Raw genomic sequence first — 24,871 nt, forward strand, 5'->3', positions numbered from 1 at the left:
TCTTGAAACATTTGCTTAGTTCTTGCACCTTCCTCCTTCTGTTCTCCTGTGATACCCCAATAAAGGGGTAATATGAACGCTCTCATGTGCTTATGCTAAAAATGGGAATAGGTGTCAATGTTAAAGCAGCTGACTGAAGCAGCAACTTCCCTGAGCTGACATGCAGGGAAAACAGACCTGGGCTATCACCCTTGCAACAAGACTATAAATCATGTCACAGGCCAACCTAACTGCTGACAGGCCACTCACAGGAACATTAACCAGCACCATCCCATGGAACCAGATGCTGTAAATGTGCTTGAACTGCAGTAACCTCAGCTCCTGAAGCACCACTGCTACAGAACCGTGATACAGAGCAACAAGGCTGTCAGTAACTGTGTCCAGAGAAGTCCAAAGTTCATCAGAACGAATTACACATTTTAATTAAAGAATTACACACTTTAATTAATAAGGAAGTGACAACTCCCAAACAAAAATGTATGGCCAGTTCTTTTAGAGATTGCAGCTAGGGAGGGAAGCACTGGTCTTGAATACTGGGAGAGGTGAGAAAAAGGCATTAAGAAATCACGAGGAAGGAAGGGAAAAATGCTTACACAGACTGTTATTACAGCTACTGCTGCCTCAAAAGCATCAAAATACACAAAGTTTTTCTGCTTAGAAATAATTTCCAGATTCTTCTGCAGATATAACTTTGTGGACAACTGGGCTTTCTTCCTTCCACTTCACAAAGCCTTTGACCCCTTCACTACCAAATGCTCTTAGCAGTTTATCCGTATCTTCAATACCTCTACCCAGAATTCCCATGAGGTTTCCTCTGGCCTAAATCACTTGAGGGTGTGAAAAAGCCGAGGACACTTCCACAAGAGCCCTTAAAACAAACACAGTAAAAATCTTACTTCTACCACGAGCCAAACCTCCATCAGAGCACAGAACCGTAACACAATCCCAGACCTATTTATTGCAGTGTGCAATCCTGCCATTGGTTTCAATCGGCTTCTTACCGTTTGTTGGTGGAATGTATGGCCTACAAATGGTACAGTCAAAACCCATATCAGCTATGTTTTCCACTTCCTCCTCTGTGTTTAAGTTCTGACAGATTGCATGCATCCATCTAGAAATTAAGTGGGGGAAAAAATACAATTTAAAGGAAATAGGTGGTGTTTTAGGAGACCCAAGTATCAGTCTATGGTCCAAGTAAATGGGAAATAGTTGTTTAGTTTGAATTCTTTTAGGGAGAAACCACAGAATCAGGTTTTCCATATACAGCCTCCCCTACAGTGGTGTGTGTTACATCCTGCATAAGGAACAGGAGATCAATTCTGTCCCTCCACAGGGAGGAACTCTCTATAAAACAATCTCCCAAATATGTTTTAGTATGATAATTTTCTCCCTATATTGCGATAATTTTAATTACTTTATACAATGTAATCTAGATTCAGCCTCACAACAATAGTCTTGTGAGGTAAATTAGTTTTGTTTTTACAGGGCAGGGGGGAAGAGGCACAGAGCAATTAATTAATTTGCCCAGAGTCAGACAGTTAAGTCTGTGGTACAACCAGGAATGAACTACTGAGAGACTTCTGAGACTCAATAATCCAGTGTTCTTTACCACAAGACCACTTCCTTCATCTCTACGCTTTTACATTAGGGGGAAAACATTAAAATAAGACTTGAATAGGAAAAATATGTGCAATATTAGAAGTCCTTACCGATCACACTGTCTACACTGAATTATAAGCTCCTCATCCCTGTACGTGCGGTAACAGATTGGGCAGGTTGACAAACTTGCACAGGGAGCACACTGCGTGTAATTATTTTGCCATTCACATCTTAAACCTGGAGAAGTTGCTCCACAGTGTCTGCACCAAACACACCTGGAGAACAGACAAAAAGATCTATTACTCACAGTTCACAGGAAGATCATTTTGTGGCTTTAAATCTCTCCCACTTAGAAGAGATGAGTAATTAAGTTTTAACTTAACATGTTTAACCACAAATGCTTAACAACATTTTTTATACTTTTTAAAGAAAGTTCCTAATTAATAATTCCTTTCAAACTGCAAAAGCAGGCAGATGGGTTCTTTTAACAGCTCAGGAGGTCAAAGCAGTTCCTCATTCCAGTTGCCATTCACTTTGAGATCCTGAGACTTAACCATGTGAGAGGTCTGGTCTGTTTGTGTTTCACCCAAGTAAAACAAATGGTTTTCACAGGGTTTTATTTCAAGAACACTTGGGTGAACCGCCCATTCATTTTTCCAACTGAACACTGGGATGATTACAATGAATGCAAATTGGAAAATTTTTTTGCTAAGAGTTTCAAAAGATAAATTTTGTCTATTTCTACCTATGTGTTTTTTAGTACAAAGAAGCAGTTCTACGAGGAGATAAGAGTTTCCTTAATAGACTGATAATTGAATGAAACAATTCAAAAAAAGCGTTTTGTTAGCTTTGTTAAATACACCTGACTTAGACACAATAAAAACCTTGTTACAATGCAACTGGCATCACAAACACCAAGTGACAGGGAGAAGCAGAGGAGGCCAGCAGTCAGCATTTCTGACCCCAGGCCCCAACACACCATTTGCACTTCCAGCCTCCCTTTGGCACGGTCTGCAGGGGTGGATCCAGGCAGTAGGTGTGGTAGCTGATGTCGCAGTCATCGCACAGGAGGAGTCTCCCTGGATCTGTGGCTTTCCCACAGGCTTCACACACTGTGCACTCCAGGCACCTCCAACCTTTGCTAAGTACCACTTTAGTAATCTGCAAAAGGCAAGGTGAGAATTAAGTTAAAAATGGCTCAGTGAAGTGTGATCAATGCACAAACTAAGCTCTGGCTTGTGGAGCTCAGAATGCTCTTCTGGGCACACCACCCACATCTCAAGGAACTCTTCATCAATTAGACTTTCTGAAGCTTCAATGAACAGGAATGGATTAAACAGAAAGAAATTGTCCTCCTTTCTACTCTTTTTTAAAAACAGGTGCAATGCTTCCCTTTTTCAGTCACCTGGGACTTCACCTGACTGCCAGGACTTTTCAAATATGCAAAGTGGCGAGGCACCTGCATCAGGCAATTCCCTCAGGACTCTGGGATGCATCTTGCCAGGTCCCAGAAACTTGTGTACATTCTGGTTCCTTCAACCTGATCCTCTCATTTCATGACCACAGTGCTGGAATTTTAGTCATCTGAAGCAAACAGCTAACTTACTGCAATTGATATATAATGCAAGAGTAGTATATGTATATAAACAAAAAGTCAAATTATAATTGCATGAAATACGCATATGGCATTTTGTAAAGTATGTGCAAAATAAAGTTTTTTGACATGTTTAAAAAAAAAATCCCACTTTTACACAGATATATCACAACCAATGGAAAGTGTATAGTGTATATATTGCAGTAAATAGCTTATTTTGTGCTTGCTAGGTCATTTCACAGCATTCAAATTTAATTTTCACACATTCTCTCCTAGACTAATGAATGTAAAATGTATTAATTAACCACTCCAACTGCTGTCAATTCTGACAGCCAACAGGCAAATTGAATCAACTAAACCTTATGCCCCTAGTAAATGAAGATGCAGTATAATTTTTTCTTTGTTTTTAATTCTGCTTGTGTCTACGTTTAAAGCTTATATCTCAAACTGTTATTTTAACCAACTGCTGGATAATCAGCGCTATTTACGGTTGTGAAATTACAAAAAGGTTAATTTCTCTTGAGGCTATGCATACTATAAAATGACATTTAATTAAAGTCTTTCACAAGTCGCATACAAATAACGGTCACATTAGCTGATGAATATCTAACAAGTTAATGACTCCCCCAATTACCACAAAACCAAAGGCAGCATAGTGCTATCAAAGTACAATATGAAAACAGTGTAATCAAGCAACTTTTGTGTGTAACAATAGCACTCACCTTAATACTGACACAGTATGGATGGTAACACTGCCCACACTGGGAACAGGCCAGCAACCGGCCCTCAGCACCTTGGCCAAAACTCCCACAAACCACACACATATCCTGCAATGACACAGAAGAGCAGACTCTAAACACGTGCCAGACACTGCATTCTGAAAACATGTAACTGTACAATCCAACTAGCTTGCTCCTTACAAGGACATTCATTCACTTTTTTCTAATTAAGAGCAGGGAAACAAAAAGAAAAATCATAACTATTATCCTAACCTGATGGAGAGTGAACTTGTCACTGTTAGAGAAGAGGACAACTGTATTATGCATTGAGTTTTCTTCCTCATCTTTATTAGATGAAATATCCATGGTTGTGACCTATTAAAAAACACAAAACACAAACAGAAAGCACATCACTTTTTCTCAGACATGAGACAAAATGAAACATTCCCTAAGTAGGAGTTTTGCAAGTATTTATTCGTACAGTTTAAACTTTTATGGAAAGATACCTCCATCAGAAATTACTTGAAATTACTGAACAGAAATTAATTCACATTTTTTCATCAGTACAAGAATCACCAGTATTATAGCTTTAGAGACATATTCTTTCCTCTCCTTTTCCACCTTCACATATTACCCCACTGCACTTCCAAATGAAATGAAAGACACAGTCTAAGAAAAAGATCACTAAGCAGAAATTGTCATACTGCACCCAGTCTGCTCTGCTCCCTGCATGTAAACACTGAAGTTCTTTTTATCAAAAAGTTAATTGCAGCGACAGGCTTTTGAGTATTAATTCAAAGAGCAACTGCAGAAATGTAGTTTGTCCCATATTGCCTAAAATGTGGTTTACCTAATGTTCCAAGTATATTAGAGGAAAAAGCAAGAGCTCTAAAGTTACTTGCTGTAAGCAGTTTATGAGGCTTATCTATCTTGACCATAAAAACTTGCACTGAACTTGAAACAGCTGTTTGGATCTCAATTTATCAGCTCTTACTATAGACAGTCATTTTTCTTTTTCATAAAGTGATTTTTATTCTGACTTGACCTTTATTAATTCAGCATATTCATGTATGTACAGCTTCTGAGGAAGAGAAACAAGAATGAAAGACTTCAGCTGTGTTCTGACTTTCACGTGAATCCTGCAATATAGAATTTGCTGTCCATGAATTTGAACTAAAAGGCCCAACTACCATCTCTGAACCAGGAATATAAGGGCACACAGTTCCATATGAAAGATCAAATGCATGATAGAGAAATGTAACTTTATTTTACCAGCTGTTCCAATTATATAAACGAGGATTATTTTAAATACAGTATAAGTCCTACACAGATAAGTTTTCTTTAAATAATAATTTAAATATTTCATAAATCCAAACATAACTCTAGGGACATTCCATCAGCTAGAGGAATCCTCCTGAAACTCAGCATTTACTGAGAAACAGCTAAAAAGGGAATATATTCTTTATGTGTTTTAATTACCAAACAGTTGAGAGCACTGCAGCACAACTGTAACTGACCATGTAACTACAAAGCACCTGAAACACCTGGATACCTTCAGGGAGAACACTCCCCTTACCCACTTTTCCACAGGTTCCACGAAGTTCTTGTAATTGCACATTCAAAAGAGCAGAATTTGAAGGACTGAATCGCTGCAATGTTGGTGTTTGCTGAATCCCAGCACTGACCCACCATGGGTTAACCGGTAGCCACCTTTTTCCCCAGTCCCAAGAGACACCAAGGTATGTCCAAATCTGTGTGACTGTCCACTGATCCCATGCTGAGTAATAATCATTTTGTGCAAATTGACTGAAAATACTCCCATTTCAAACGTTTATCTGGCAAAAGGCTGATTTCTTGGTATTGCTAACTTAATCTACTCTATCAGAAGGCAGCCACATCTCTGGAACTCTGGAGCTGCCATCTACTTGATGACGCAAAGGAACAAATTTCTGTAGGAAATTGTGGAGAGTGATGTCTGTTTTGTATTTACAGCAAGTTACCTAACCCACTCTCCTCTGTTCAATTACAAAAACTTTGGAAGTTTGATCTATAAATCCCAGCTTCTCTTAAAGTACAGATTTGTGCTTTGTAACACCAAAATAATTATGTGGATGCCTCCAATTCATTAAGGTGCCTGTGACTAGCCTAAGTGGAATTCATCCTGTATGTTTAAAATTACAGATTGTCATAGGTTAGCAAGCATAGTCCTGGAAGGGATGTCCTTGCTAAGGGGTGCTTACAGTTTCCTCTGGGACCTGACCAAACCTATCAGCTGGCCAGTTTGAATATGGACAATTCTTTAAGCCACACAGCTGCAAGGCCGAGGCGAGATTAACCCTTTTATTGCTGTGAAGAGCTGAAAACCTGAGGGAAGAGAGAGAGGAGATGCTTAAAGCTGAAATTCTGTTGTGAAGCTATGATATATCAGAGTATCCCGTTGTAATTTCATGAAGATATGGAGGGTGGAGTGTTCAACTCGTAAGCAAAAGCACCTGTGCAGAGATAGGCAGATGCTGCCGCAGCTGTAATTTCATGAGAAGTTTGGACAGGGAGAGATGAACCAGATGAACCAGATGAGGACTTTTGCTCCAAATGGGAAAGGAGAAAACCTCAATTCCTAGAGATACTCCCAGAGATAGTCCTAACGATGAAGATGAGGAAGACCCTTTGCTCCCAGGGAAGGAGAAGGGCCTCTGTTTTTTGTTTCTGAATGGCTCAGCCTTAAAATTGTACCCCAAAAAAACTTCAAGAGTGGACCCTCGAAAGCAGTTGCGGGAAAAGCTGCAAGTCGGGGGAAGGGACTCACATTGCGAGCAGAGAGACTCCTCTTCCTAAATGGACTGAACAATATTTGGAAATGGGTGGCTGTCTCGCTGTGATACTGTTTTCATAGCACGAGCAAGAAGAGACTTCTCTTTCTAAATGGACTAAACAAGGTTATTATGGAAGTGGTAAACAGACTGAACATCTGAAGGGTTGTCTTTTTACATTGTCAGTGGGAGAAGGGAGGAAGGTGGGGGAGGAGGAGAGTTCTGAAGGTGGTATAATTTTTTTCTTCTGTTAAGTCTGTTAATAAACTTCTTTATATTCTTTCAAGTTTGGTGCCTGCTTTGCATTTCTCCTAATTCTTATCTCACAGAAGATAAACAGTAATGAGTATTTTGGACCAAACCACTACACTAAATTGGTGTTTCCGCCCGGTTTCAAACCCAACCCGCTACACAGATTTGCTTATGAATCTTAACCATCCAATGCTTTAAAAGGGAAAAATGACAGAAATGATTGTTCCTTTTTCAGATCATAAACACCAGAATATTCCAAGATACTATTAGACGGGCAGCAGAAAGTGTGACAACAAATTTAAACAGATTACATGTAAGAACACAAAAAACAAAGCTCTGAGCAAGTCCTTCTCTGAATACAAGGAACAGGATGTCTCTCAAAATCTCCAGGGCTAGTTGGTAATCAAACTTTAAAAGGAACATTCAAATAGGACAAGTCCACAGTGGGGAACAAGATTATGAATTGTTCTGGAGTCCAGATGTCCAAGTTTTTCATACTGAAATCCTTCTTCTTATGAGAGCAGACTAGGACTGTGTAGGATTTTCGAGTTTTAAAAACACTTCAAGTTTTAAATTCCTTAACTATCAACTGCAGTGAGCAATCACTTGCTTACAACCACTTCAGTGCTCCTGAAGAATAGGAGACAGCAAATGTAATGATTATTTTCTCAAGGGTTTCTGGACAGAAGCTGTGCGCAGAATAGTAGATATCTGATCACAACAAAGAACTCAGAGGCACTGATATAATAATTTGTTAAAGAGTCAAGGAAGCTTTAGTTATGGTAAATCATGATCTGGAAGGGCTCTCTGAAGGAGTCAGCAAACCTGGGGACAGGGAAATCTGATCAATGGAACTTACTTCACTCCCAAACTCTTTTGGCAAAGCCCTTCACCAAAGCTAATTAAAAAAAGTTAAACTGACAGAATTAGAAGAATGGTCCCTATACTGATACAAGACACAAAATAAAGAGGGGAATAAATTATCAGTTTTGTATGTGGGAGAACAGCACCACTGGAAATCTGACAGGGCCTGTCTGCTAACAGGTGGTGGTGCTCAACACACTCGTGTGCAATCTGAAAAATCAAGTGAGAAGCAAGGTGACAAAGCTTGCCAACAGGACTGGGATATTCAGAGTAATAAAATCCAAAAGACAACTGTGAAGAACTGCACAAGAACTTCATAAAGCTGAGTGCTGGGCTATAAAATGGCAGATGGAAGTCCACAAAGTAAAGAAACTAACATGACAAAACAACTGGTATTGATGATCAGAAATATAAAGAAGCTTCCATACAAGGAACAGCTCAAAATACTGGCATTCTCCAAATTAGCAAGTCAAGAGTGGAAGGAAAAGGAGAAGAAATAACAGAGGTCTATAGAACTGAGTGGCATGGATGGAGGAGGTGAATAGAAACCAGCTTTCCACTGTCTCTTCTCTAAGAGCATTGAGGGGCAGGCAGCTAATCCAGGAGGCAGCCACTTAAAATACAAGCTGAGGAGCTGCAGAACTGAAAATGGTTAACATGGTTTCCTTAAGTTTTTTAAAGTGAATGGGAAGATTTATGAAAGAAAGCTCCAACACAGGCTGCCCAAGGCAAAGATACCACCTCCTGTTCACCAAGTCCCCAAGCCACAAACTGTTGAAATGCCTCCTTCTCCAGGCCTCCTCTGTTCTGCATTCTTGCCCCAACACTCAGTCTGGAAGAACCTCTGCTCTGGTCTCCTATGGCTGCTGTAACATTCTCATGCACAAACCCTGCTCCCTCCTTCTGAGTTGTTCCAGTGAGTGCTGACATTACTCAGCATGTTCTCCACTCGAGGAAATGGAAGGAGTACTTTAAGACTCCCAACTGATGTGTCTTTAAACGGCAAGAGCAGAACAGAACTGCCTCAGGCCCATTAAGCTGCAGTGTTCTAGTTCTTCATCACAAGCAGTAACAGCCAGGCTTCATCAAACACCCCTGCTTCTGTAGTGCTCATTGGTTTTTTATACAGTATTTTAATACAAGAATTACAGCTGAATAAAATTATTTTACATTAACAGACTGCAATATAACTTTAAAAAATAGGTCCTTACCCCTGGAATGACCACAGCCCCGACTCCATTCTTCAGTTTTGATCTTCCTCTGCCACCTCTTCCTGACAGACCTGCACCACGTGGTCTCCGCTTCCCTGGGAATCCTGATCCACGGCCCTATTCAATTTAAGGTAACAATGTAAATGCAACCTCAAGTTCTTTTTTATATGGGATGCAAATTTGTTCAATGCATCTAGGGAAAAACCTAAGTAAAAAAACACCCTGTGATTTCAGGTGAGTATGAGCACACCAGGGCATGTCATTAAATCTCTGCATAAATCAGTGTGAAATACCTTTAATTACTTACATGGCATAATACGATCACCTTTATCGTCAGTGAGAAAGCAGCCAAAACCAGGAATGTTTATTTCCTGCTCAAGAGTAACTCGAAATATGGATTTCCCCCACCCCCTCTCCCCCACCTCAGTTGCAAAGTTTCCAAAATGTATCTTTTATTCTATGATTCATTTTTCTTTTCTCTTTAAACAGCCAGCCCAGTCAGTCATGGGACTCCTGCACAGGGTCTGGGCATTTGATTACTCGTAATCATAGATGCTTTTCTTACGCTATGAATAATCAAGTGAAACCTGGGATTTATTAGGATTCAGACCTGCTCACAAAGCAAAGCAGGAGCTGGCTCCACAAAACTCTCTCAATTCAGCATATACAGAGAGAGCTTTTTACATTAATTCTCTCAATTACACTCAGATCAACATTCCCCATAATGTGAAGTTTTTCTTACACAATATCCACTTATTTACAGACAGCTTCTTTTCTCCATTCCTTATTTAAGATGCAGATGCAGAGTTGCAGTGTTGTGCTTTGGAGTATTCAGTGTGTTCAACTACAATTATCTTTGGGAAAGCAAGTATGTTTTTAGTAATAATTACCTGTTATTCATACTGTGACTTTAGTTTGAAATTTCGGGGGTTTTTAATTTCAGAATGAACTGAGTACAAGAGGATTCCTAATCCTCCCTAATCATTTCCAGAGGGAAAAAGACCATATTCATGTCCCCACATTCTGGCTGATATATCAGACATCTTTACAATGTGTCTCAGAGCCTCTAATCTGTGTAACTGATGATAATTATGGCGTGTACTCAAATAAGCATCTTTTCTACTACAAAATAAGCATTGAAATTATTATTGCATTTCGTATTTGTCAATAATCTCCTGGTTCCTAACACAGGCCAAGAATGGAGTAGAGAGTATGGGGTATCCAAACATGTGCTGCAAAATACTTTTAATACCAAGGCAAAACATTTGCTCCATAAAACAATGCTGATGGAAGCAACAAAGTTCCTCAGGGACTGTGTCACCAACAGACATGAACAGTCTTTACTGATGGAGACAGGAGTTTTTTGGATGGAAAGAAGCACTGTGGGCACAGTATTTCTCAAATATTCCAACTCCTGCTTTAAAGAAGATACAGAACTTTATGGTCATAATTAAAGGGAGAATTGAAGGATCCCAATGTTAAAATTCTTTTAACATCCATCTATTAAACGGAAGAGAAATTAAATTGACTCACACACCAAGTTAATGTAATGCAATGATATCTGAGGAGTGAAAGGAAGGATGCTACTGGAGGCTGAGGCATTTATATGTACTGAGGTGAAACAAAAAATGTCCTTATATATCTATGGAGTTAATACATTTGCACACACAGGACATACAATCTTAAATTTTTTAAGATGGAAACTCTTCTGACAAGTTTCTTATTTTCTTTTTCAGGCCAGGTATCAGTATTGTTATTTTCACACAACTAGTAACAGAAATAAGCACATACTTGTATCAATGTTAATGCTGAATATTAAGCTGAAAATTAATGCTTAAAGCAGCAAAAGCTAAGCTGATGTCAAATTAAAATAAAATTAGCATGAGAGTTAAAGTGAGATGAACTTAAATCATTGGGAAGCTAAATGTATTTGTTGGTTTCATCATTTAGCTTTTTTTTTGCCTTTATTTAAACCAAAGAATTCTACTTTAGTTACTTCAGGTGTTTTTAATGATAAATGTCACCGTGGATACAAGTTTTGGGCCATCTAATCAGGTAGGAAAGTTGTTATTTATTCCCCCATCAGCTAAAAACAATGTCACTTTGAATCCACTCTGCAAGATTTCTCGACAGCAGCAAATTCAAGCCATCCTTCAGATCTCTGATCCTTTCCATGCCTGGCTTACCTTACTGCCAGTCTTAAGGACATTCTCCTTCTCAGGTAATTTATTCTGACAGCCAAATAAGGCCAACCACAAAAAGTGATGTACTCAACACACAAAAGTTGGGTAATACAAAGTATTCTTTGCATTGGAAATCAAGGCAATGCCATCATACTATACACTCTGGAGAGTTCACATCTTTTAACCTGGAAGCTCCAGAGTTCCAGTAAGTTTTAGAGGCCTTAAACAGTAACAAAATGAAAGATTAATTAAGGTGTGAGATACAGAATTTCACCACTAATCTCTACAGCAGAAAGATAGCAATGGATACATGAAAATAAATTCAAGTTATTTACCACTTTGATGCTCCAAATGGCACTGCCAGGAAGCTGTCTGGATTTAAAAATGTCCCGACCTTCTGAAATGTCTGGGGACCAGGAAGGTGGGCTGACTGTATTATTGGTACTCCAAGCCCCCTAGGATACGGTAGGTGAGAAAATAGATGTATAAAACTTTGCAACATAAAAAAAAAAAAAAAAAAAAAGGCAAAAAGCAAAAAGCAAGCAACAAAAAAAAAAATCTGAAAAGCAAAGCACATGCAGGCATAAGCATTTCTACATTAACTTAAGTAGTCAATTAGTTCACTGAGTGAGTAGAAGGTGGGAAATTTTTAGGTTCTCATTGAAAGATACCCTAAAATGAGTATTTACTTCTAACTGATGGTTAAGTACAACAAAATGAGTTTTATAAACAAAGCTTAATACAAATCTAAAGTAAGCAATCATAACAACAACAAATTACATGCCTAAATTTTATTGCATCAGTGACAAAGATATTTTGAGGTGGTAACATCCCCTTTTCTATTCCAAATCACATTTTTTACAAAACTGATGGCCTTAGTTGACTTTTGAGGCTAAACTACCCACAATCACAGCAACAATTAGTCTGAGGAAGCACAGCAAACAAAAGGAATATGAATAAACCACCGGACAAAAGAAAAGGAAAATAGCCATGGGAATCAACAAAGCAGCTCATTCCTGCAAGTTTGCCCCAAAGAAACTATTGTAAAACCCCCACCACTAAATTGTTTTCACCCCAGTGTTTCCATGTTATGCTGTGGTATCCCATTTAAACACGTTATTATGCACAAGTAATAACATACATCCACATGGTGCACCTAGAAACTCATTTTAACTAATTATTATCCCTATTTAAATAGTTTCCACCATGGTGAGAAATTGTATGACTGTCACTAGAAGTAAGGCAAAATGAGAAGAAAATGCAAAGACCGACAAGGAAAAAAATGTTGAGGCTCCCCATAGACAGTAAAATCTGCAAAAGACTTTTTCAAGCATGGAATAAAGACTGAAGGAAACAGACATCATAAATAACTTCACTGCCAATTTACACATTAGAATAGTTAAAGGACAGTACATTTTCCTAATTTTAAATTAGTGAGAGTGAAAAATACTGAATACCAGGACGAGAAGTCAAACTGATGACAAGTACAGGTTTACCTTCCCTGAAATGCCATTCTGCAGCAGAATCACAGGGCTGATATGGAATAACCTCATGCATACAAACAGTCCCAACTGTTCACAACTGCTCACAAGGGAAAGTCCAAACACATTTACACCTTTGAATACTGGGATGTACAATAATAATAAGCATCAAGGAAAATAAGATGGCTTTGCAAAGCGTGTTTTTTTGTTTTTTCTTTTCTGAAATGCAATTTCTCCATCAAGAATGTTGGAATTAAGGGTTTTTTGGAATTAACTACTCCATCAAAACATATATTCATCTCACTGTAAAGAGGTGTCTTGCTAACAGCTCCACTGACTGAAAACAGGGCTATCCTTCAAGTGATCTGGCACAACAGAGCCAAAAGAGAAAGTTTGTCAGTGACCTGAAAGCCTAATCATGGATAAGTCACATGGTAAAAACACCAACACTTGGTACAACCCACAGCGTGGACAGAATTGTATTCAGCATAAATCTGCTTTCTGTGAGTTTAGCTCTGCCTGCACAGGAGAGGGAATATGGACAACAAAGCACTTAAAAAAATAACAACTTGACAATTCTGCCCACACAAGGTGGTGATCGGGCACACAAGCTACACACTGCTGAGTGTCCTGACCACCTGTGTGCTTGGGATGGCCATCAATGCCTCCCCTCTGCCAAGGGCCTTCCAAAACCCACTCCAGAAGAACAGCTCCTGACAGCAGCTGCTCAAGGGTTCCACTGAGTGTGCTGGAATAAACAGTTTAAATTGGAAGATTTTGCTACCCCAGTTTTTTCCTTGACTTCAGATAGGTGGTCATCATGCAGACAACTCAGCAGATCAAGAGGTTCTTCACCCTCTAACAGGGAAACAGTGCTGGGCAGAAACCTTCTGCACCTGCAAAGCTATGGATGGACCCTGTTCACATCCAGGGCACAAGGACAGAACATCCATGACAGAACAGGGACAGCAAGTCAGAAATGGGGGAAAAAAAGGAGGTTTGATACACTGGTAGGCAACTACATCAGCAGGTCTGTGGCACAGGAGATTTACCTTAACTATACCGGCCATAGTTTTAATATCAAGTAACAGTCAATTTTAGCAGATAAAATTCAAACTTTCATTGAATTTTAATTAGTTTCCCCTATACTTCTAAAATTTTTAGTGCATGGTAGGTAACTGTTCTTATAAAATGGCAACACAAAGAAAATCTGTATAGCAACACAAAGAAAATCTATTTGTCAAAAAAGCAATCTTTACATCGATCTATAAAGGAGGCAACATGCTGACTTAGGGTCAAAATTCAAGATCTTAAACATGCTGAAAATACTTAATCAACAACTAAAATTACCTACTCTTACTCTGGAAGTATAGAATTATTCTCCTTTTAAGAACATAACTTTTCTAATTATTAAGAATATTCAAAAGATTAAAAAGCTAAAAGAACATTATATCTGAATACGAAATATTCAGTCTTGCAAAACAAAATGAATTGTATATGATTCATGAGCCATATTGTTATGAATTAAATTGGAAATTTAATCCAAGTTTTATTGTAGATCAGAAAAATTTGAATTCTTGGTCAGATAAACTTAATTAAAAACACACATTTCCACAATACCACGAACAAATGAATTACATCAAAGAGATGCAGTAATTATATTTTGGCTTTTAATTAATGCCTATTACCACACAACACTGAAGAGAAAGTTCTATTTGGTTCATTTACATCAGAACCCCAGCAATAATTATGTACTGTGACAGAAACAGGAAGTTCTAATTCTCCATCATATTCTTGAGTCCTCAAAATTGAACAACACAGCTGCAAGTAAATTATAACAAAAGGAAACCCAGTGTCAGCAAGGGTCAGGAGATCTCACTAAATTACCACTGACTGTGTTTAGCTGCTTAACGCTTCATGAATCCTACTGCAATTGCAAATGCACAAAGCTGGATTTGCAATTTAATATTTAATGTAATTTTAGGGTTGTGAACAAACTTTAATCACTTGAAAATATAGCTCCCCTCATTAAAAAAAAACAAAACACCACCAAACCAAAAAACCAACCAAGCACCAAGCATGAAAACTGTATAACTGATCCTTGAAAAAGACTCTTTTTTGATGTTTTTTTCCAACATCTACCTTTACAACAACAAACTTGGTGATACCATGTAAGTGAAGACAGCAAAAAAAAGCCATAACATCCAAGACAGCACACATCCAAACCTATCACAGTGCTCTGCATTTTTTGGTCTCATTTGAAAAAATCTATTAAAACACCAACAGTATTCAGTGTGTTGCATAACAGTAATCACCAACATCTTCATGATGAAAATTAAATACCTCTGAACATGGTACTTCTCAAGGAACACACTTTGAAATAATACTAAAATAATATTATCAGTCTCAACTCTTTACCTACCAGTGTTTAAGTGCCAAAATTTGTAATGCCTTCCATTTACTGACTCGATCTTATGCTTTCCAGTACACAGTGCCACGGTAAAAATAACTATTTCAAATCTGTTCAATTCACAGAATAAACACAACACCGTTTAACATAAACCCCCACAGAAAATTGTCATTTTCCTTGAGAAGATTTATTTCAAACTGATCTATGTCAGATTAGTCATTAATAAACTTATACGATAATTTCTACTAAGGATACTGCTTCAGGAAAGAGAAATCTGCAATTATTAAAGAGAGGTCCTGTCCTTGACATAAATTTGCAGTTTATAGGCAAGAGTGGAGCATCTGCATATTCCATGGAGAAGATACTGGACAGACACAACTCTAAGGACAGCACTGTAAAAACATGACCAAGCTGAAAGCTACTACTGAGTGTCTGTGATCTATGAATAATTAAATTTCATACACATGTAAAAATTAATCTGGCTTCACTATGGAGCAGGGTAACAGGAACAGGAGACAATCCATGGAACAAACCCAGTGAGGTGCTGAGGCTGGCAGGTAGAGGGTCCTCTCACAGAGTTGGATGCAGCTTTCCTGTACACGCTGCCCTAAAAAACACTGTCTGCAGAAGGGCACCTTACTGACAGGAACTGACACATTCCCCAGAGTGGAGTAAGTCTGTACCAGCCAAAGCCAATTACAGTTCATAATTGTACCTACATTTTCATTTCTACACAGCTCCCCTTTTGGTTAGAAGCTGGATTTTCTCCTGTTGCTTCCAACCAAACTTGGGATGCCTGCAGAAACACCAGGGAGGAGATCGATGTAGACACCAGCAACACTGAATGCAGCCCTGGGAGGGACTCATGAAGTCTTTTTTAAGCAGAATATTGTCCTCATTTTTGAGATGAGTTTTAGTCCTTTCCAAACAGGAGCAATGTGGTGTTGCAGATACATCGCTAAAGCAAACTACTAATACCTAATACAGGAAATCACTTCAAATTATGCAAATTATACTTCAAATTATGCATTTGTATTCACTGGCAAACCAGAATAATTATTCAAATATATTTTATTAGTAATTGTATTAACAGATTCTGAAGAAAGAGCTAGTAATTCATCCTACTGCCCAGCACAAGACATTAATTTAATGAGAACAAATCCAAATCAGAAACTGTCCTTCTGCACGGATTCCCCTGACTCCAGGGAAGCATGTGTCTTATGAAACTGAGAAGAAATATATCCAAGATCCAGAGAATTTTTTTCTTATTCCTCTTCATAGGAAGTTCCATAACCTCATTGCAATGGGTATTTTTTTGCATTTTTAAAACAAGAAAAGTACATTCCAACAAAGTAAACTGCATATTAGAAGCTTTCAAACTTCTAGGAAAAAGTGCAGAATATTACCATTTGTGAAATTATGTTGGCTTGTCTTTGGGGTTACAGAGTGCTCAGAACTCCATGAAGGAACTATTTTAAACCTGAGCAGTCCTGGACAAGCAACAAGTTCTGCAGTGGCAGTTCCTTTGCACAACAAAAGAAAGCGGGGGTGAAACCAATGTTAACTTCACCAGGCACAGGAGCCACAATCTCTTTAATCAAAAAAACCCCCCAACTTGTGTAACTTTCTCCCCTGCCCTCTAAGACAGGCTGCCAAGAACTCCTGCAGATGCAAGGTAACATTTGTATGGCATAGCCTCACACCTGACACAAAGCCACACAACAGCAGTATGTGCTATTTTTTTAAACAGAAAGAAGCAGACCCCAAACCCACACAATTAACCCACGTTTGAGAAGACAGAATTTATCTTCAGTGCCACCCAGAGAAGAATCACACATGACCTGGTTTATTCCAAACAGCTATACCTATTTTTCAAGCATTTTTTCCTCCAGAATTGTTTTCTCCATTTTTTACTTGTTTTTAGATCAATGTGATCACCTCCAGATGAAAAAGAACTGAAACACTGCATTAGGCTAAAATGTTTTAAAATAAGCTTATGTCTCTTCTCGATTTGTGGAGTCACAATGGTGTGGAAAATATGATGGAACATCACCAAACAGCACTTTTCTCAGCTGCCAGCACCTGCCCTGTATGATGCTTTCCAAAAGCCAGAACTGAAGAAAACATCCATTTTGAAGTGTCTGTAGTATTGACACAAAGAAACAACAGGTCTTCTTTCTCTGGTTTTACACCTGGTGAAAAACTGCCTGCTTGCCTTCCAACCTTCCACAGAATTTCCATGCAACAGGAAACCAAACTGTCTGGATGCAATCCTGTGCCATGTGCTCTGGAATGACCCTGCTTGAGCAGGAAGGTCGGACCAGATGGCTCACTGTGATCCTTTCCAACCTGACCTGTTCTGTGATTTTGCTTCTGCTCCTATCCACAACTCTCCATTTGGAAAAGCACACAACTCTTAAAAAAAATGAGTTTTTTCAGCAGAAAGAATAATTTAAAATCCCCACAAAATAAACCTAAACCTACTTCTATCTGCAATCCAAAGCGATTTAAATACATCCCTTCCACACTATGGATTTATCCAATTACACCTTGCTCAAAAGCAAAACGCCTGCCTGTAACTGGACATTTAAAAATCTCTTTTTTCATAGTCCACAGAACATACTTCAACAGCTTTCTGTCCCTCATCAAAAGCCCTCAGTAAGAAACTAAGAAAACTGAAGAGAAATTTGCCACTGTTTAGGCATTTACATACTTCTGCAAATATGATATATACACCTTACTGTACCATGACCCAGGAAAACCTAACTGCAGCATAATAAACAGAGATCTCCTAAACTCAGTGGAAACAGCAGAAAAACTGTTCAGAACACTCTCTCATACCTTAGGAAGTAAAAATTTTGAAACCTTAGGTGACATGTAAAAACTGCAAGGATTGTGCAATATATAAAAAAGTTGTGTTAACATGAAGTCCAGAAAAGCATGAAATCACCAACCTGGAACTCCCAAAGACTAAAAAGAAATTGTGATGAGAAAATGAAACACTAGCTTGTCACACTGACACACTTTTTGTATAGAATTTCACCAACAAGAAATGAATACTCCGGACTGATGAACCATTTTCCCTGGAATACGACTTGAATAGAGAGCAAGATGTTGCAGAAAGTGAAAGACTTGAGGATTCTTTTCATTTATCAAATTTAATCCTAGTCAAACCACAACTATTTGTACAAGACAGTTCTTGCATGGTAATTCCTAATGTAACAAAACCACAAAATTATTTACCATATCATTAGAAACGACAATCAAGAAAATATTTGGCAGAGTAATGGACACAGAGTTGCAGAAGGTTATTCTCTAAAGCCAGTTTAAGAAGCTTTAACACATTTTGAAAGTACCAAAATAAATGCATATATGAAAAATATTAAAAGTTAAAAAGCACAGCATTATGCATATCTGCATTTGTAGCATATTGTATGAAAAATACAACAAACTTTCTTCTAGTTTGCTCTAACTACGAGCCAAAAGAAACTTAAATTCTCACCACAGAACCTTTATGATGGCTGACTTTTTAATTATTTTCCAGAACATTAACTCCTTGAAGAAATAAACTAATGCTCGCTTAGGAGAATAAATGCATATTATAAGAAATAAGTGACTTTGGTATGTTATACTGAAATTTAATAAACACATTAACACTGCACGTGCTTACCTGTCTGGATCTGGGTCTCCCAGGGGAAAACTTGCGTTTGGTGATGGCCGGTTTTCCCATGCCGATTTTTGGAGTGACTGATATGTAGGTGGTTGGGAGAGCGCTCCCAGCAGCTGGAGGCAGCACTGGGGGCTGACTGTGCTGCACATCTCGTGCAGAATGCAAGTCTAGAGACACATCTGGCGAGGAAGACACATTTGTCTTGTTTAGATTAAGTGATGGGGGAAGTGAGGGGCAAGTCTCAGCTGGTGGTTTTATGGGTTTGTCTCCAACTGGTGAACTATTCGCAACACCTCCATTTGAAGCAGTAGTTTCTAGAAGAGCTGGCGCTTCTAACTTCTTATGGGTTTCTTCTTTTTCTACATCTTTCTGCACTTTTATTATTTCCAGTTGTTGCTCTACAGGGACAGAAATATCTCCTTTTCTTTCAGTCTCCAGCATTTCTGGTGTCACAGTCATGGTCTCAGGTACTGAAGACAGAGACCGAGAGTCTGCTGTGGACACTTCTGATACCTCCACACTACCTTGAGGCAGCTGTGTCTCTTCAGGTTGTTTGTCCAACTCCTGCTGTGCTACAGCTTGAACACCTTCCACCACTTCCATCATTTTCTCAGTCTGACTGTCACCACATACTGGTGTCTTTTTAGGAGATATTTCCATTACAGCTGAACTGATTTCAGCTGAGACTTCCGCTTCCAGTTGTGTGGGCTTTTCCTCTGGTGATATACCTGTAATAAAGTACAAGTATATTAAAGGCTCAGTGTGAAAAAGAAAAAACTTGTGGTGTATTGGTCAACAAATATACTTGGTACACATCATGCTGGCCAAGCACATATCACTTTACTTCAGTGAATTTAATATGTAGCTTAAAATATACTTCATAAATATCTTTCTTTGTACCTATTTTTACAGTTGTCTATATTTTTAGTTCATTATTTTTCTTCCCTGAAAACACAACAGAGTAAATTATAAGAAAGTAGACCCAAGATTAATTTTTCAGGAACAGAACACACATTTCCAGGTAGGCAGACAAAAATAGTTTCTTCTTTTTCATTTCTGTGTATTGAAGATACATGCTATCATAAATTAATGTATTTTAAGCTACTGTCCCAACACTTTCAAAAAGCTAAGAAGAACAGAACAAGTACAAATAAAAACCATTTTCCTCCTAAAACTCTTTCAGACTTCAGGAAATCAGCTGAAATGAAAACAGCTGCGGCTGGTTTTATTTTATTTACTAATGTATTATGAATTTCTTTCAAAAATATTTGTCCAGCCTTCCCTTGAACCAAATCAAGCACCTTTCATCCATAACTTTCTTCATCAAGGAGTTCCAGAGTTCTTGTTCCACTCTATAAGGAACCACATTCTTTGCTCTGAATTTGGCTTCTCACATCTTCCTTTGATGGGCTCAGATTCTCTTACTATTACACTTGCACTCTTCTTAAACTCACACTGCGACAACTTCCTCAGCCACAAGTTCACAGACAGCATTTTATGATGAATATTTCTTCAGAGTTTAAATCATGGCCCTTCTACCACAGGCTGTGACACAAAACTGAGAGATCACAGCTAATCTGAACAGTTGGGTTTTTTTACTTTGTCTTTAAACGTAAGTCTCTTGTCTCCCCTTATAGCAGCCATCCTCCAACATCATCTGGGACTGCCAGGACACACTGGCAAGTTCTTTACCCTTGATATTGGTCACTAACACATTTAGAGGAGTTGACCCTTCTTTAGCTGCCCCTCCCTGGGTGTTTGGTAAGATGCGGTTTCTCCCAAACCAGAAATGATCAGCTGCTGCAACCCTGTCTGGAAGATTATCTTTCACTTACAAAGGGAAAAAAAAGAAAACCACAAAAATCCTTAACCAAGGATACCTGTGGAGTTACAACCACAAGGAAAGTGTGAGTGACTGTATTTGTATAGCAACAAATCACCAGGGTTTACTGCAAACTTCCAGTGTACAAAGCATTCAACTATTTTTCCAGCTTGGGTAAAGCCAGTCCCAACAAAAAAGTAAAACAAACAAACAAAAGTAAAGCAACACAAATATTCTGAAGACTCTCCTTGCCTTCAGAAAACACTTCTTCAGCAAAGAAGTTAATACTCTTGCTTGGGAGCTTAGATAGAACTGTTGCAATGTGTCTCCTACTGCTTTCTAGGCACTTTTTCCTCTTGCATTTATAAAGCACTGCAAACTTTACTGACTGGAAGAGGGTTCTGGTTCTGAAGGGTTCTAAACTGGTATTTTCTCTTTCTTACCTTCTGTGACACACCCAACAGCTGATTCCTGATCAGGACCACCACCAGCAGTGGGTTGCTCCTGAAATGCCATATCCTCTCCACCACTTTCCATTTCCATTTCATTTGTACAAGCTTAAGGAAAAGCAAAGCAGTTATTAAAATTGCTGTGTTTATTCTATTACTCTGGCATCAGCAACTGCTGTCACTGTTTGACCTTTTGGTTAAAGAGACTGATATTTAATGATGACAGGATTTAGGACAAGTCAGGTCAATGAGAAGGTTAAGGAGACTACTCCTTAAAAATTAAGAACCCTTAACTCATTAAAACACAGAAGCTGTTTTATACCTTTCAGATGGTAAAGCATGCCTGCAAGGCAATTACATACACCTAATAGTGAAAATACACACACTTTTGCACAGCCTGAGCAATACATGAAAGAATTTTCTTAAATTCCAAGTCTGTAAAATTCAACAGAACCAGCAGCATGAAGGCTTCAAATTTGTATACAAATATTACAGTGGATTATGGCATAGATACAAGGTTCCATCTAATTATCAGCACTTGGAACACTGATTTGCACCTTACCTGTTCAACAACATGAAAACTGAGTTTTGCCACTTTAGAACTAAGGTATCTTAACCTTTGCATGGAAGAGGTACTACTGAATACTTTTTTGCCTGATAGGACCATTACAGAGCACAGAAATGGGAAATACTTTTTTTTCCCCCCTTGTGTAAAAGCTCTTTCAGTTACGGAAATTCATTAAAATGCACTAGATGAAGTATGGAAAACAAAGTATATAGCAAGCATTAACTTGAAGGGAACTGATCCTCCATGGATGTTAGCACAAAAAAAAAAGTGAAACAAATATTTCTGCATCAAGAAAGTCTTTTTTAAGTTCAAAAAGCCAGCAACTATTAAATGATACTACTTTTAGTACCCTAAAAGCTGCTCTCAGACTCTGCCAACTTTAAAGTGATATTTTAACTTCGAGGAAATCATCATTTAGATTGGCTCCAAATCTGATTTTAGAGTACAAAAGTGATCTCCTGGGTATAAAACACTGCATGACTGTACTAATGTAATAGCTCCAGATTACTCCTAGCAGCTGCAATGACAGTCCTGTTCTTCCTTGGGGAGAAGAGCATGCTTGTCAATGCTTCTACTAGCAAGAAATCCTAACAGAGGCACTACTTAAAACTTTAGCCTTCCAGATAAACCTGCCACTTATTCAAAAGGGGTTTTCATAGGAGACTGGGAGCTGTCCCAGTGTATGTTTAGTTTCCAACATCTTCAAAATGCTCTAAGAACATGGCCTGGGAATCCACAGCCTCTCCTAGGATTTCAGAAGGGAAATGATCTGCAAAGGCCACTCTTCCTAACCTGGTGCCCGTGCACACTGACAGAGTGAACTCATTTACAGACATTTACCTCATGTCACTGCTTTTCCCCCAGGAGCACCTTTTCCATCATGTCTTTACTGCTCACAAAAGGTAATGTACAGGCTAACATCAAAGGGGATGACTTGTTTATACAAAACATCAATTTGAACACGAACATTAGAGTTTTGTTGTAGTCCAACACTTCCCCTTTCCTGCCAAAATTTACCAGGCTTTCAAATCCATAGGTACTTAACGGATAACAAAAGATCAGTGCATAAGCATTGCTGCTTAAGCCCAAAAAATACACATGGCAGTGGCCATGCAGTTAATCTGCTACATTTTACCTTGCTTCTGAATTTAACCACAGCTGTACTTCTCCAGGGAAATTCAGCCTGGATGAGTGTAGGTGCTGCCCAACAAAGCACATTGTGGGCAGTACACAAGGGCATTGAGTTACTGAGTTTATTACACAGCTCTTGTGGATGACCCACTGGACTCAGATCAGCAGATGCATATTCTCTCTGTGCTTCCTTACTATTACTGATTTTTTTTAAAAAATACTTTACACTTTTCCACAACCTCCCTTTCTGCCTTATGGTTGGCTTGTCCACTTAGACAAGAATCTCTCAGAAACAAGATGACTGATCATGTATTGCTTTGAAAAAGGACAAGCTGTCCAGTTGAATATACACCTATCCCCTGAACACAGTACAGCTGCCACTGCTTTATCCTTCCTGGATACAGTGAGGAGGATACAGTGAGGAGAATGAGTACTGTGAGACTGTACAGCAGCAAGAGAGAAACAGGAGAACTGGATGACTCCAGGAACATGCATCAGGTACAAATGAGCTAAACAGCCAGGCTGTCCAATGAATACATTTATGAACTGTACCACATTAAAAAAAACCCAGAGAAGCTTACAGCTACAAGCTGAGAGGCTGAAGCTGGAACATTGAGAGCCACAACTAAGGTGCTCACTAACCCATGTTTGTATACAGGATCCTAAAGCCAGAAAGAGGAGTCACCCACTAATTGCTTGAGCAGCTGCTGTTAGAAAAAGGAAGGGATGAACTGCACAGAGTAGAATTTGAGTGGCTGGTTCACAAAAGACTTGGTGAGAGCACTGCAGATGTTATATTTGATGTTAGCATTTTGGAACTGTTAAGTTTAAGTTTGATTACCTGTTATACTGCCAGGTTCAGGAATGAGTTCAGAAGTGTTCATTACATCACATGACTGAGTCTGATCCCCTTCTCCTTGTCTACAAAGAGTGCAGATGTAGTCTTTCAATTGAGAGTCCAATTCACTACCTGGAGATCTGTCACACTCTATGTGAATCCATCTGGGGAGATTAATTTATTGTGATTTAATTTACTATGATTTTAGCAATGAAAATATAAAGCGTCATAGTAAAAATCCATTAAAAAATAGCACTGCTTCCCATTCCTATGGGGAAACAAAGATTTTCAAACAATGCTTGATTATGGAGAATTTTAGAGGAGTAAGCATGATATGTCAGCATGTCAAGCAGTGAACAAACTTAAACATGAAGACTTAAATTGTCCCTAAAATGAACTGGACTCTACAAGATGTACAGCATCATCATAAAGTTGCACAGTGAGATGCAATACCATTGAATATGAAACATAGCTTACATTCTTAAAATATTCCAAATAGTCTATTTTTTTTTAAATTACTGGCATACAAAACCACGTAAAATTCAACAGAAGACATAAACTTGAAAATGAAAAAAAAACCCAGATCACTGCAAACAACCATCTTGAAACTTTAGGACAATGACTTTCTAGCCTGCTTCCTCACAAAATAGGTGCAATGCAAGAAGCAGCAGCAGCTTGCAGCAAGTAACTGCCAGGTATCCTCAGGTAACTGCCAATTAAGACTTACTTGCTAAGGTTAAAATAAAGCTACCTGCTATTGTTCACTGTATTTAGGGATGAAGAATCAAGGAGCTGCACAAGATCCTGTGGCACTGTGCATCAAATACAGTGCACATCCTTCCCAGAAACACATCAGTGTCACACAGCTCATCGTAAGTTTTATGCATTTTAGTACAAATCAACAAAAGCTGGATTCTTACCTTTTGCACATGTGACAATGCAACATATCTTTCTGGAAGTCTTGGAGGCACAGTTTTTCACAGAAAGGACAAGATAAGTTGTCTTGCTGTTGGTAACAACTGTCACATACCAAACAATTATGGTGCCACTGACAACTTGTTCGTGTGCCACACTCAGCACATACTCTACAGTTCTAGAGATCACAAGAATTTAGTAGTTAATTATGATATTTCACAATGGGATAGAACTGCCATTAACTGACATTTTCCTGTTTTGAATTAAATTTAATAGCTTTTCTCCTTGATAACACATAAAGTTAACCAAAATCTGATAGCAGAGCATGAATAACCTGCACAACAGCAAGAAGTTT

At 38.5% G+C, this 24,871-nt stretch overlaps 1 protein-coding gene across 12 annotated transcripts in view; it reads right to left on the minus strand.

Moving 5' to 3' along the window:
* The window catches only part of KMT2C (lysine methyltransferase 2C), a 195,768-nt gene that overhangs the window by 60,978 nt on the left and 109,919 nt on the right, over nt 1–24,871 (minus strand). For 9 of the 12 annotated variants that reach the window (XM_069006367.1, XM_069006376.1, XM_069006371.1 and 6 more), the window contains 11 exons: nt 24,522–24,694; nt 23,605–23,765; nt 21,059–21,172; nt 18,794–19,521; nt 11,568–11,687; nt 9,050–9,166; nt 4,186–4,287; nt 3,916–4,020; nt 2,579–2,760; nt 1,710–1,874; nt 1,002–1,111 (listed from right to left, as the gene is read on the minus strand). In XM_069006367.1, coding sequence (XP_068862468.1) covers nt 1,002–1,111; nt 1,710–1,874; nt 2,579–2,760; nt 3,916–4,020; nt 4,186–4,287; nt 9,050–9,166; nt 11,568–11,687; nt 18,794–19,521; nt 21,059–21,172; nt 23,605–23,765; nt 24,522–24,694 — 2,077 coding nt within the window. The remainder of the gene's footprint in view (nt 1–1,001; nt 1,112–1,709; nt 1,875–2,578; nt 2,761–3,915; nt 4,021–4,185; nt 4,288–9,049; nt 9,167–11,567; nt 11,688–18,793; nt 19,522–21,058; nt 21,173–23,604; nt 23,766–24,521; nt 24,695–24,871) is intronic. The other 3 variants (XM_069006372.1, XM_069006373.1, XM_069006377.1) reach the window with 3 other exon arrangements.

The sequence above is a fragment of the Aphelocoma coerulescens genome, chromosome 2 (assembly GCF_041296385.1).
Source record: "Aphelocoma coerulescens isolate FSJ_1873_10779 chromosome 2, UR_Acoe_1.0, whole genome shotgun sequence".
Lineage (NCBI taxonomy): Eukaryota > Metazoa > Chordata > Aves > Passeriformes > Corvidae > Aphelocoma > Aphelocoma coerulescens.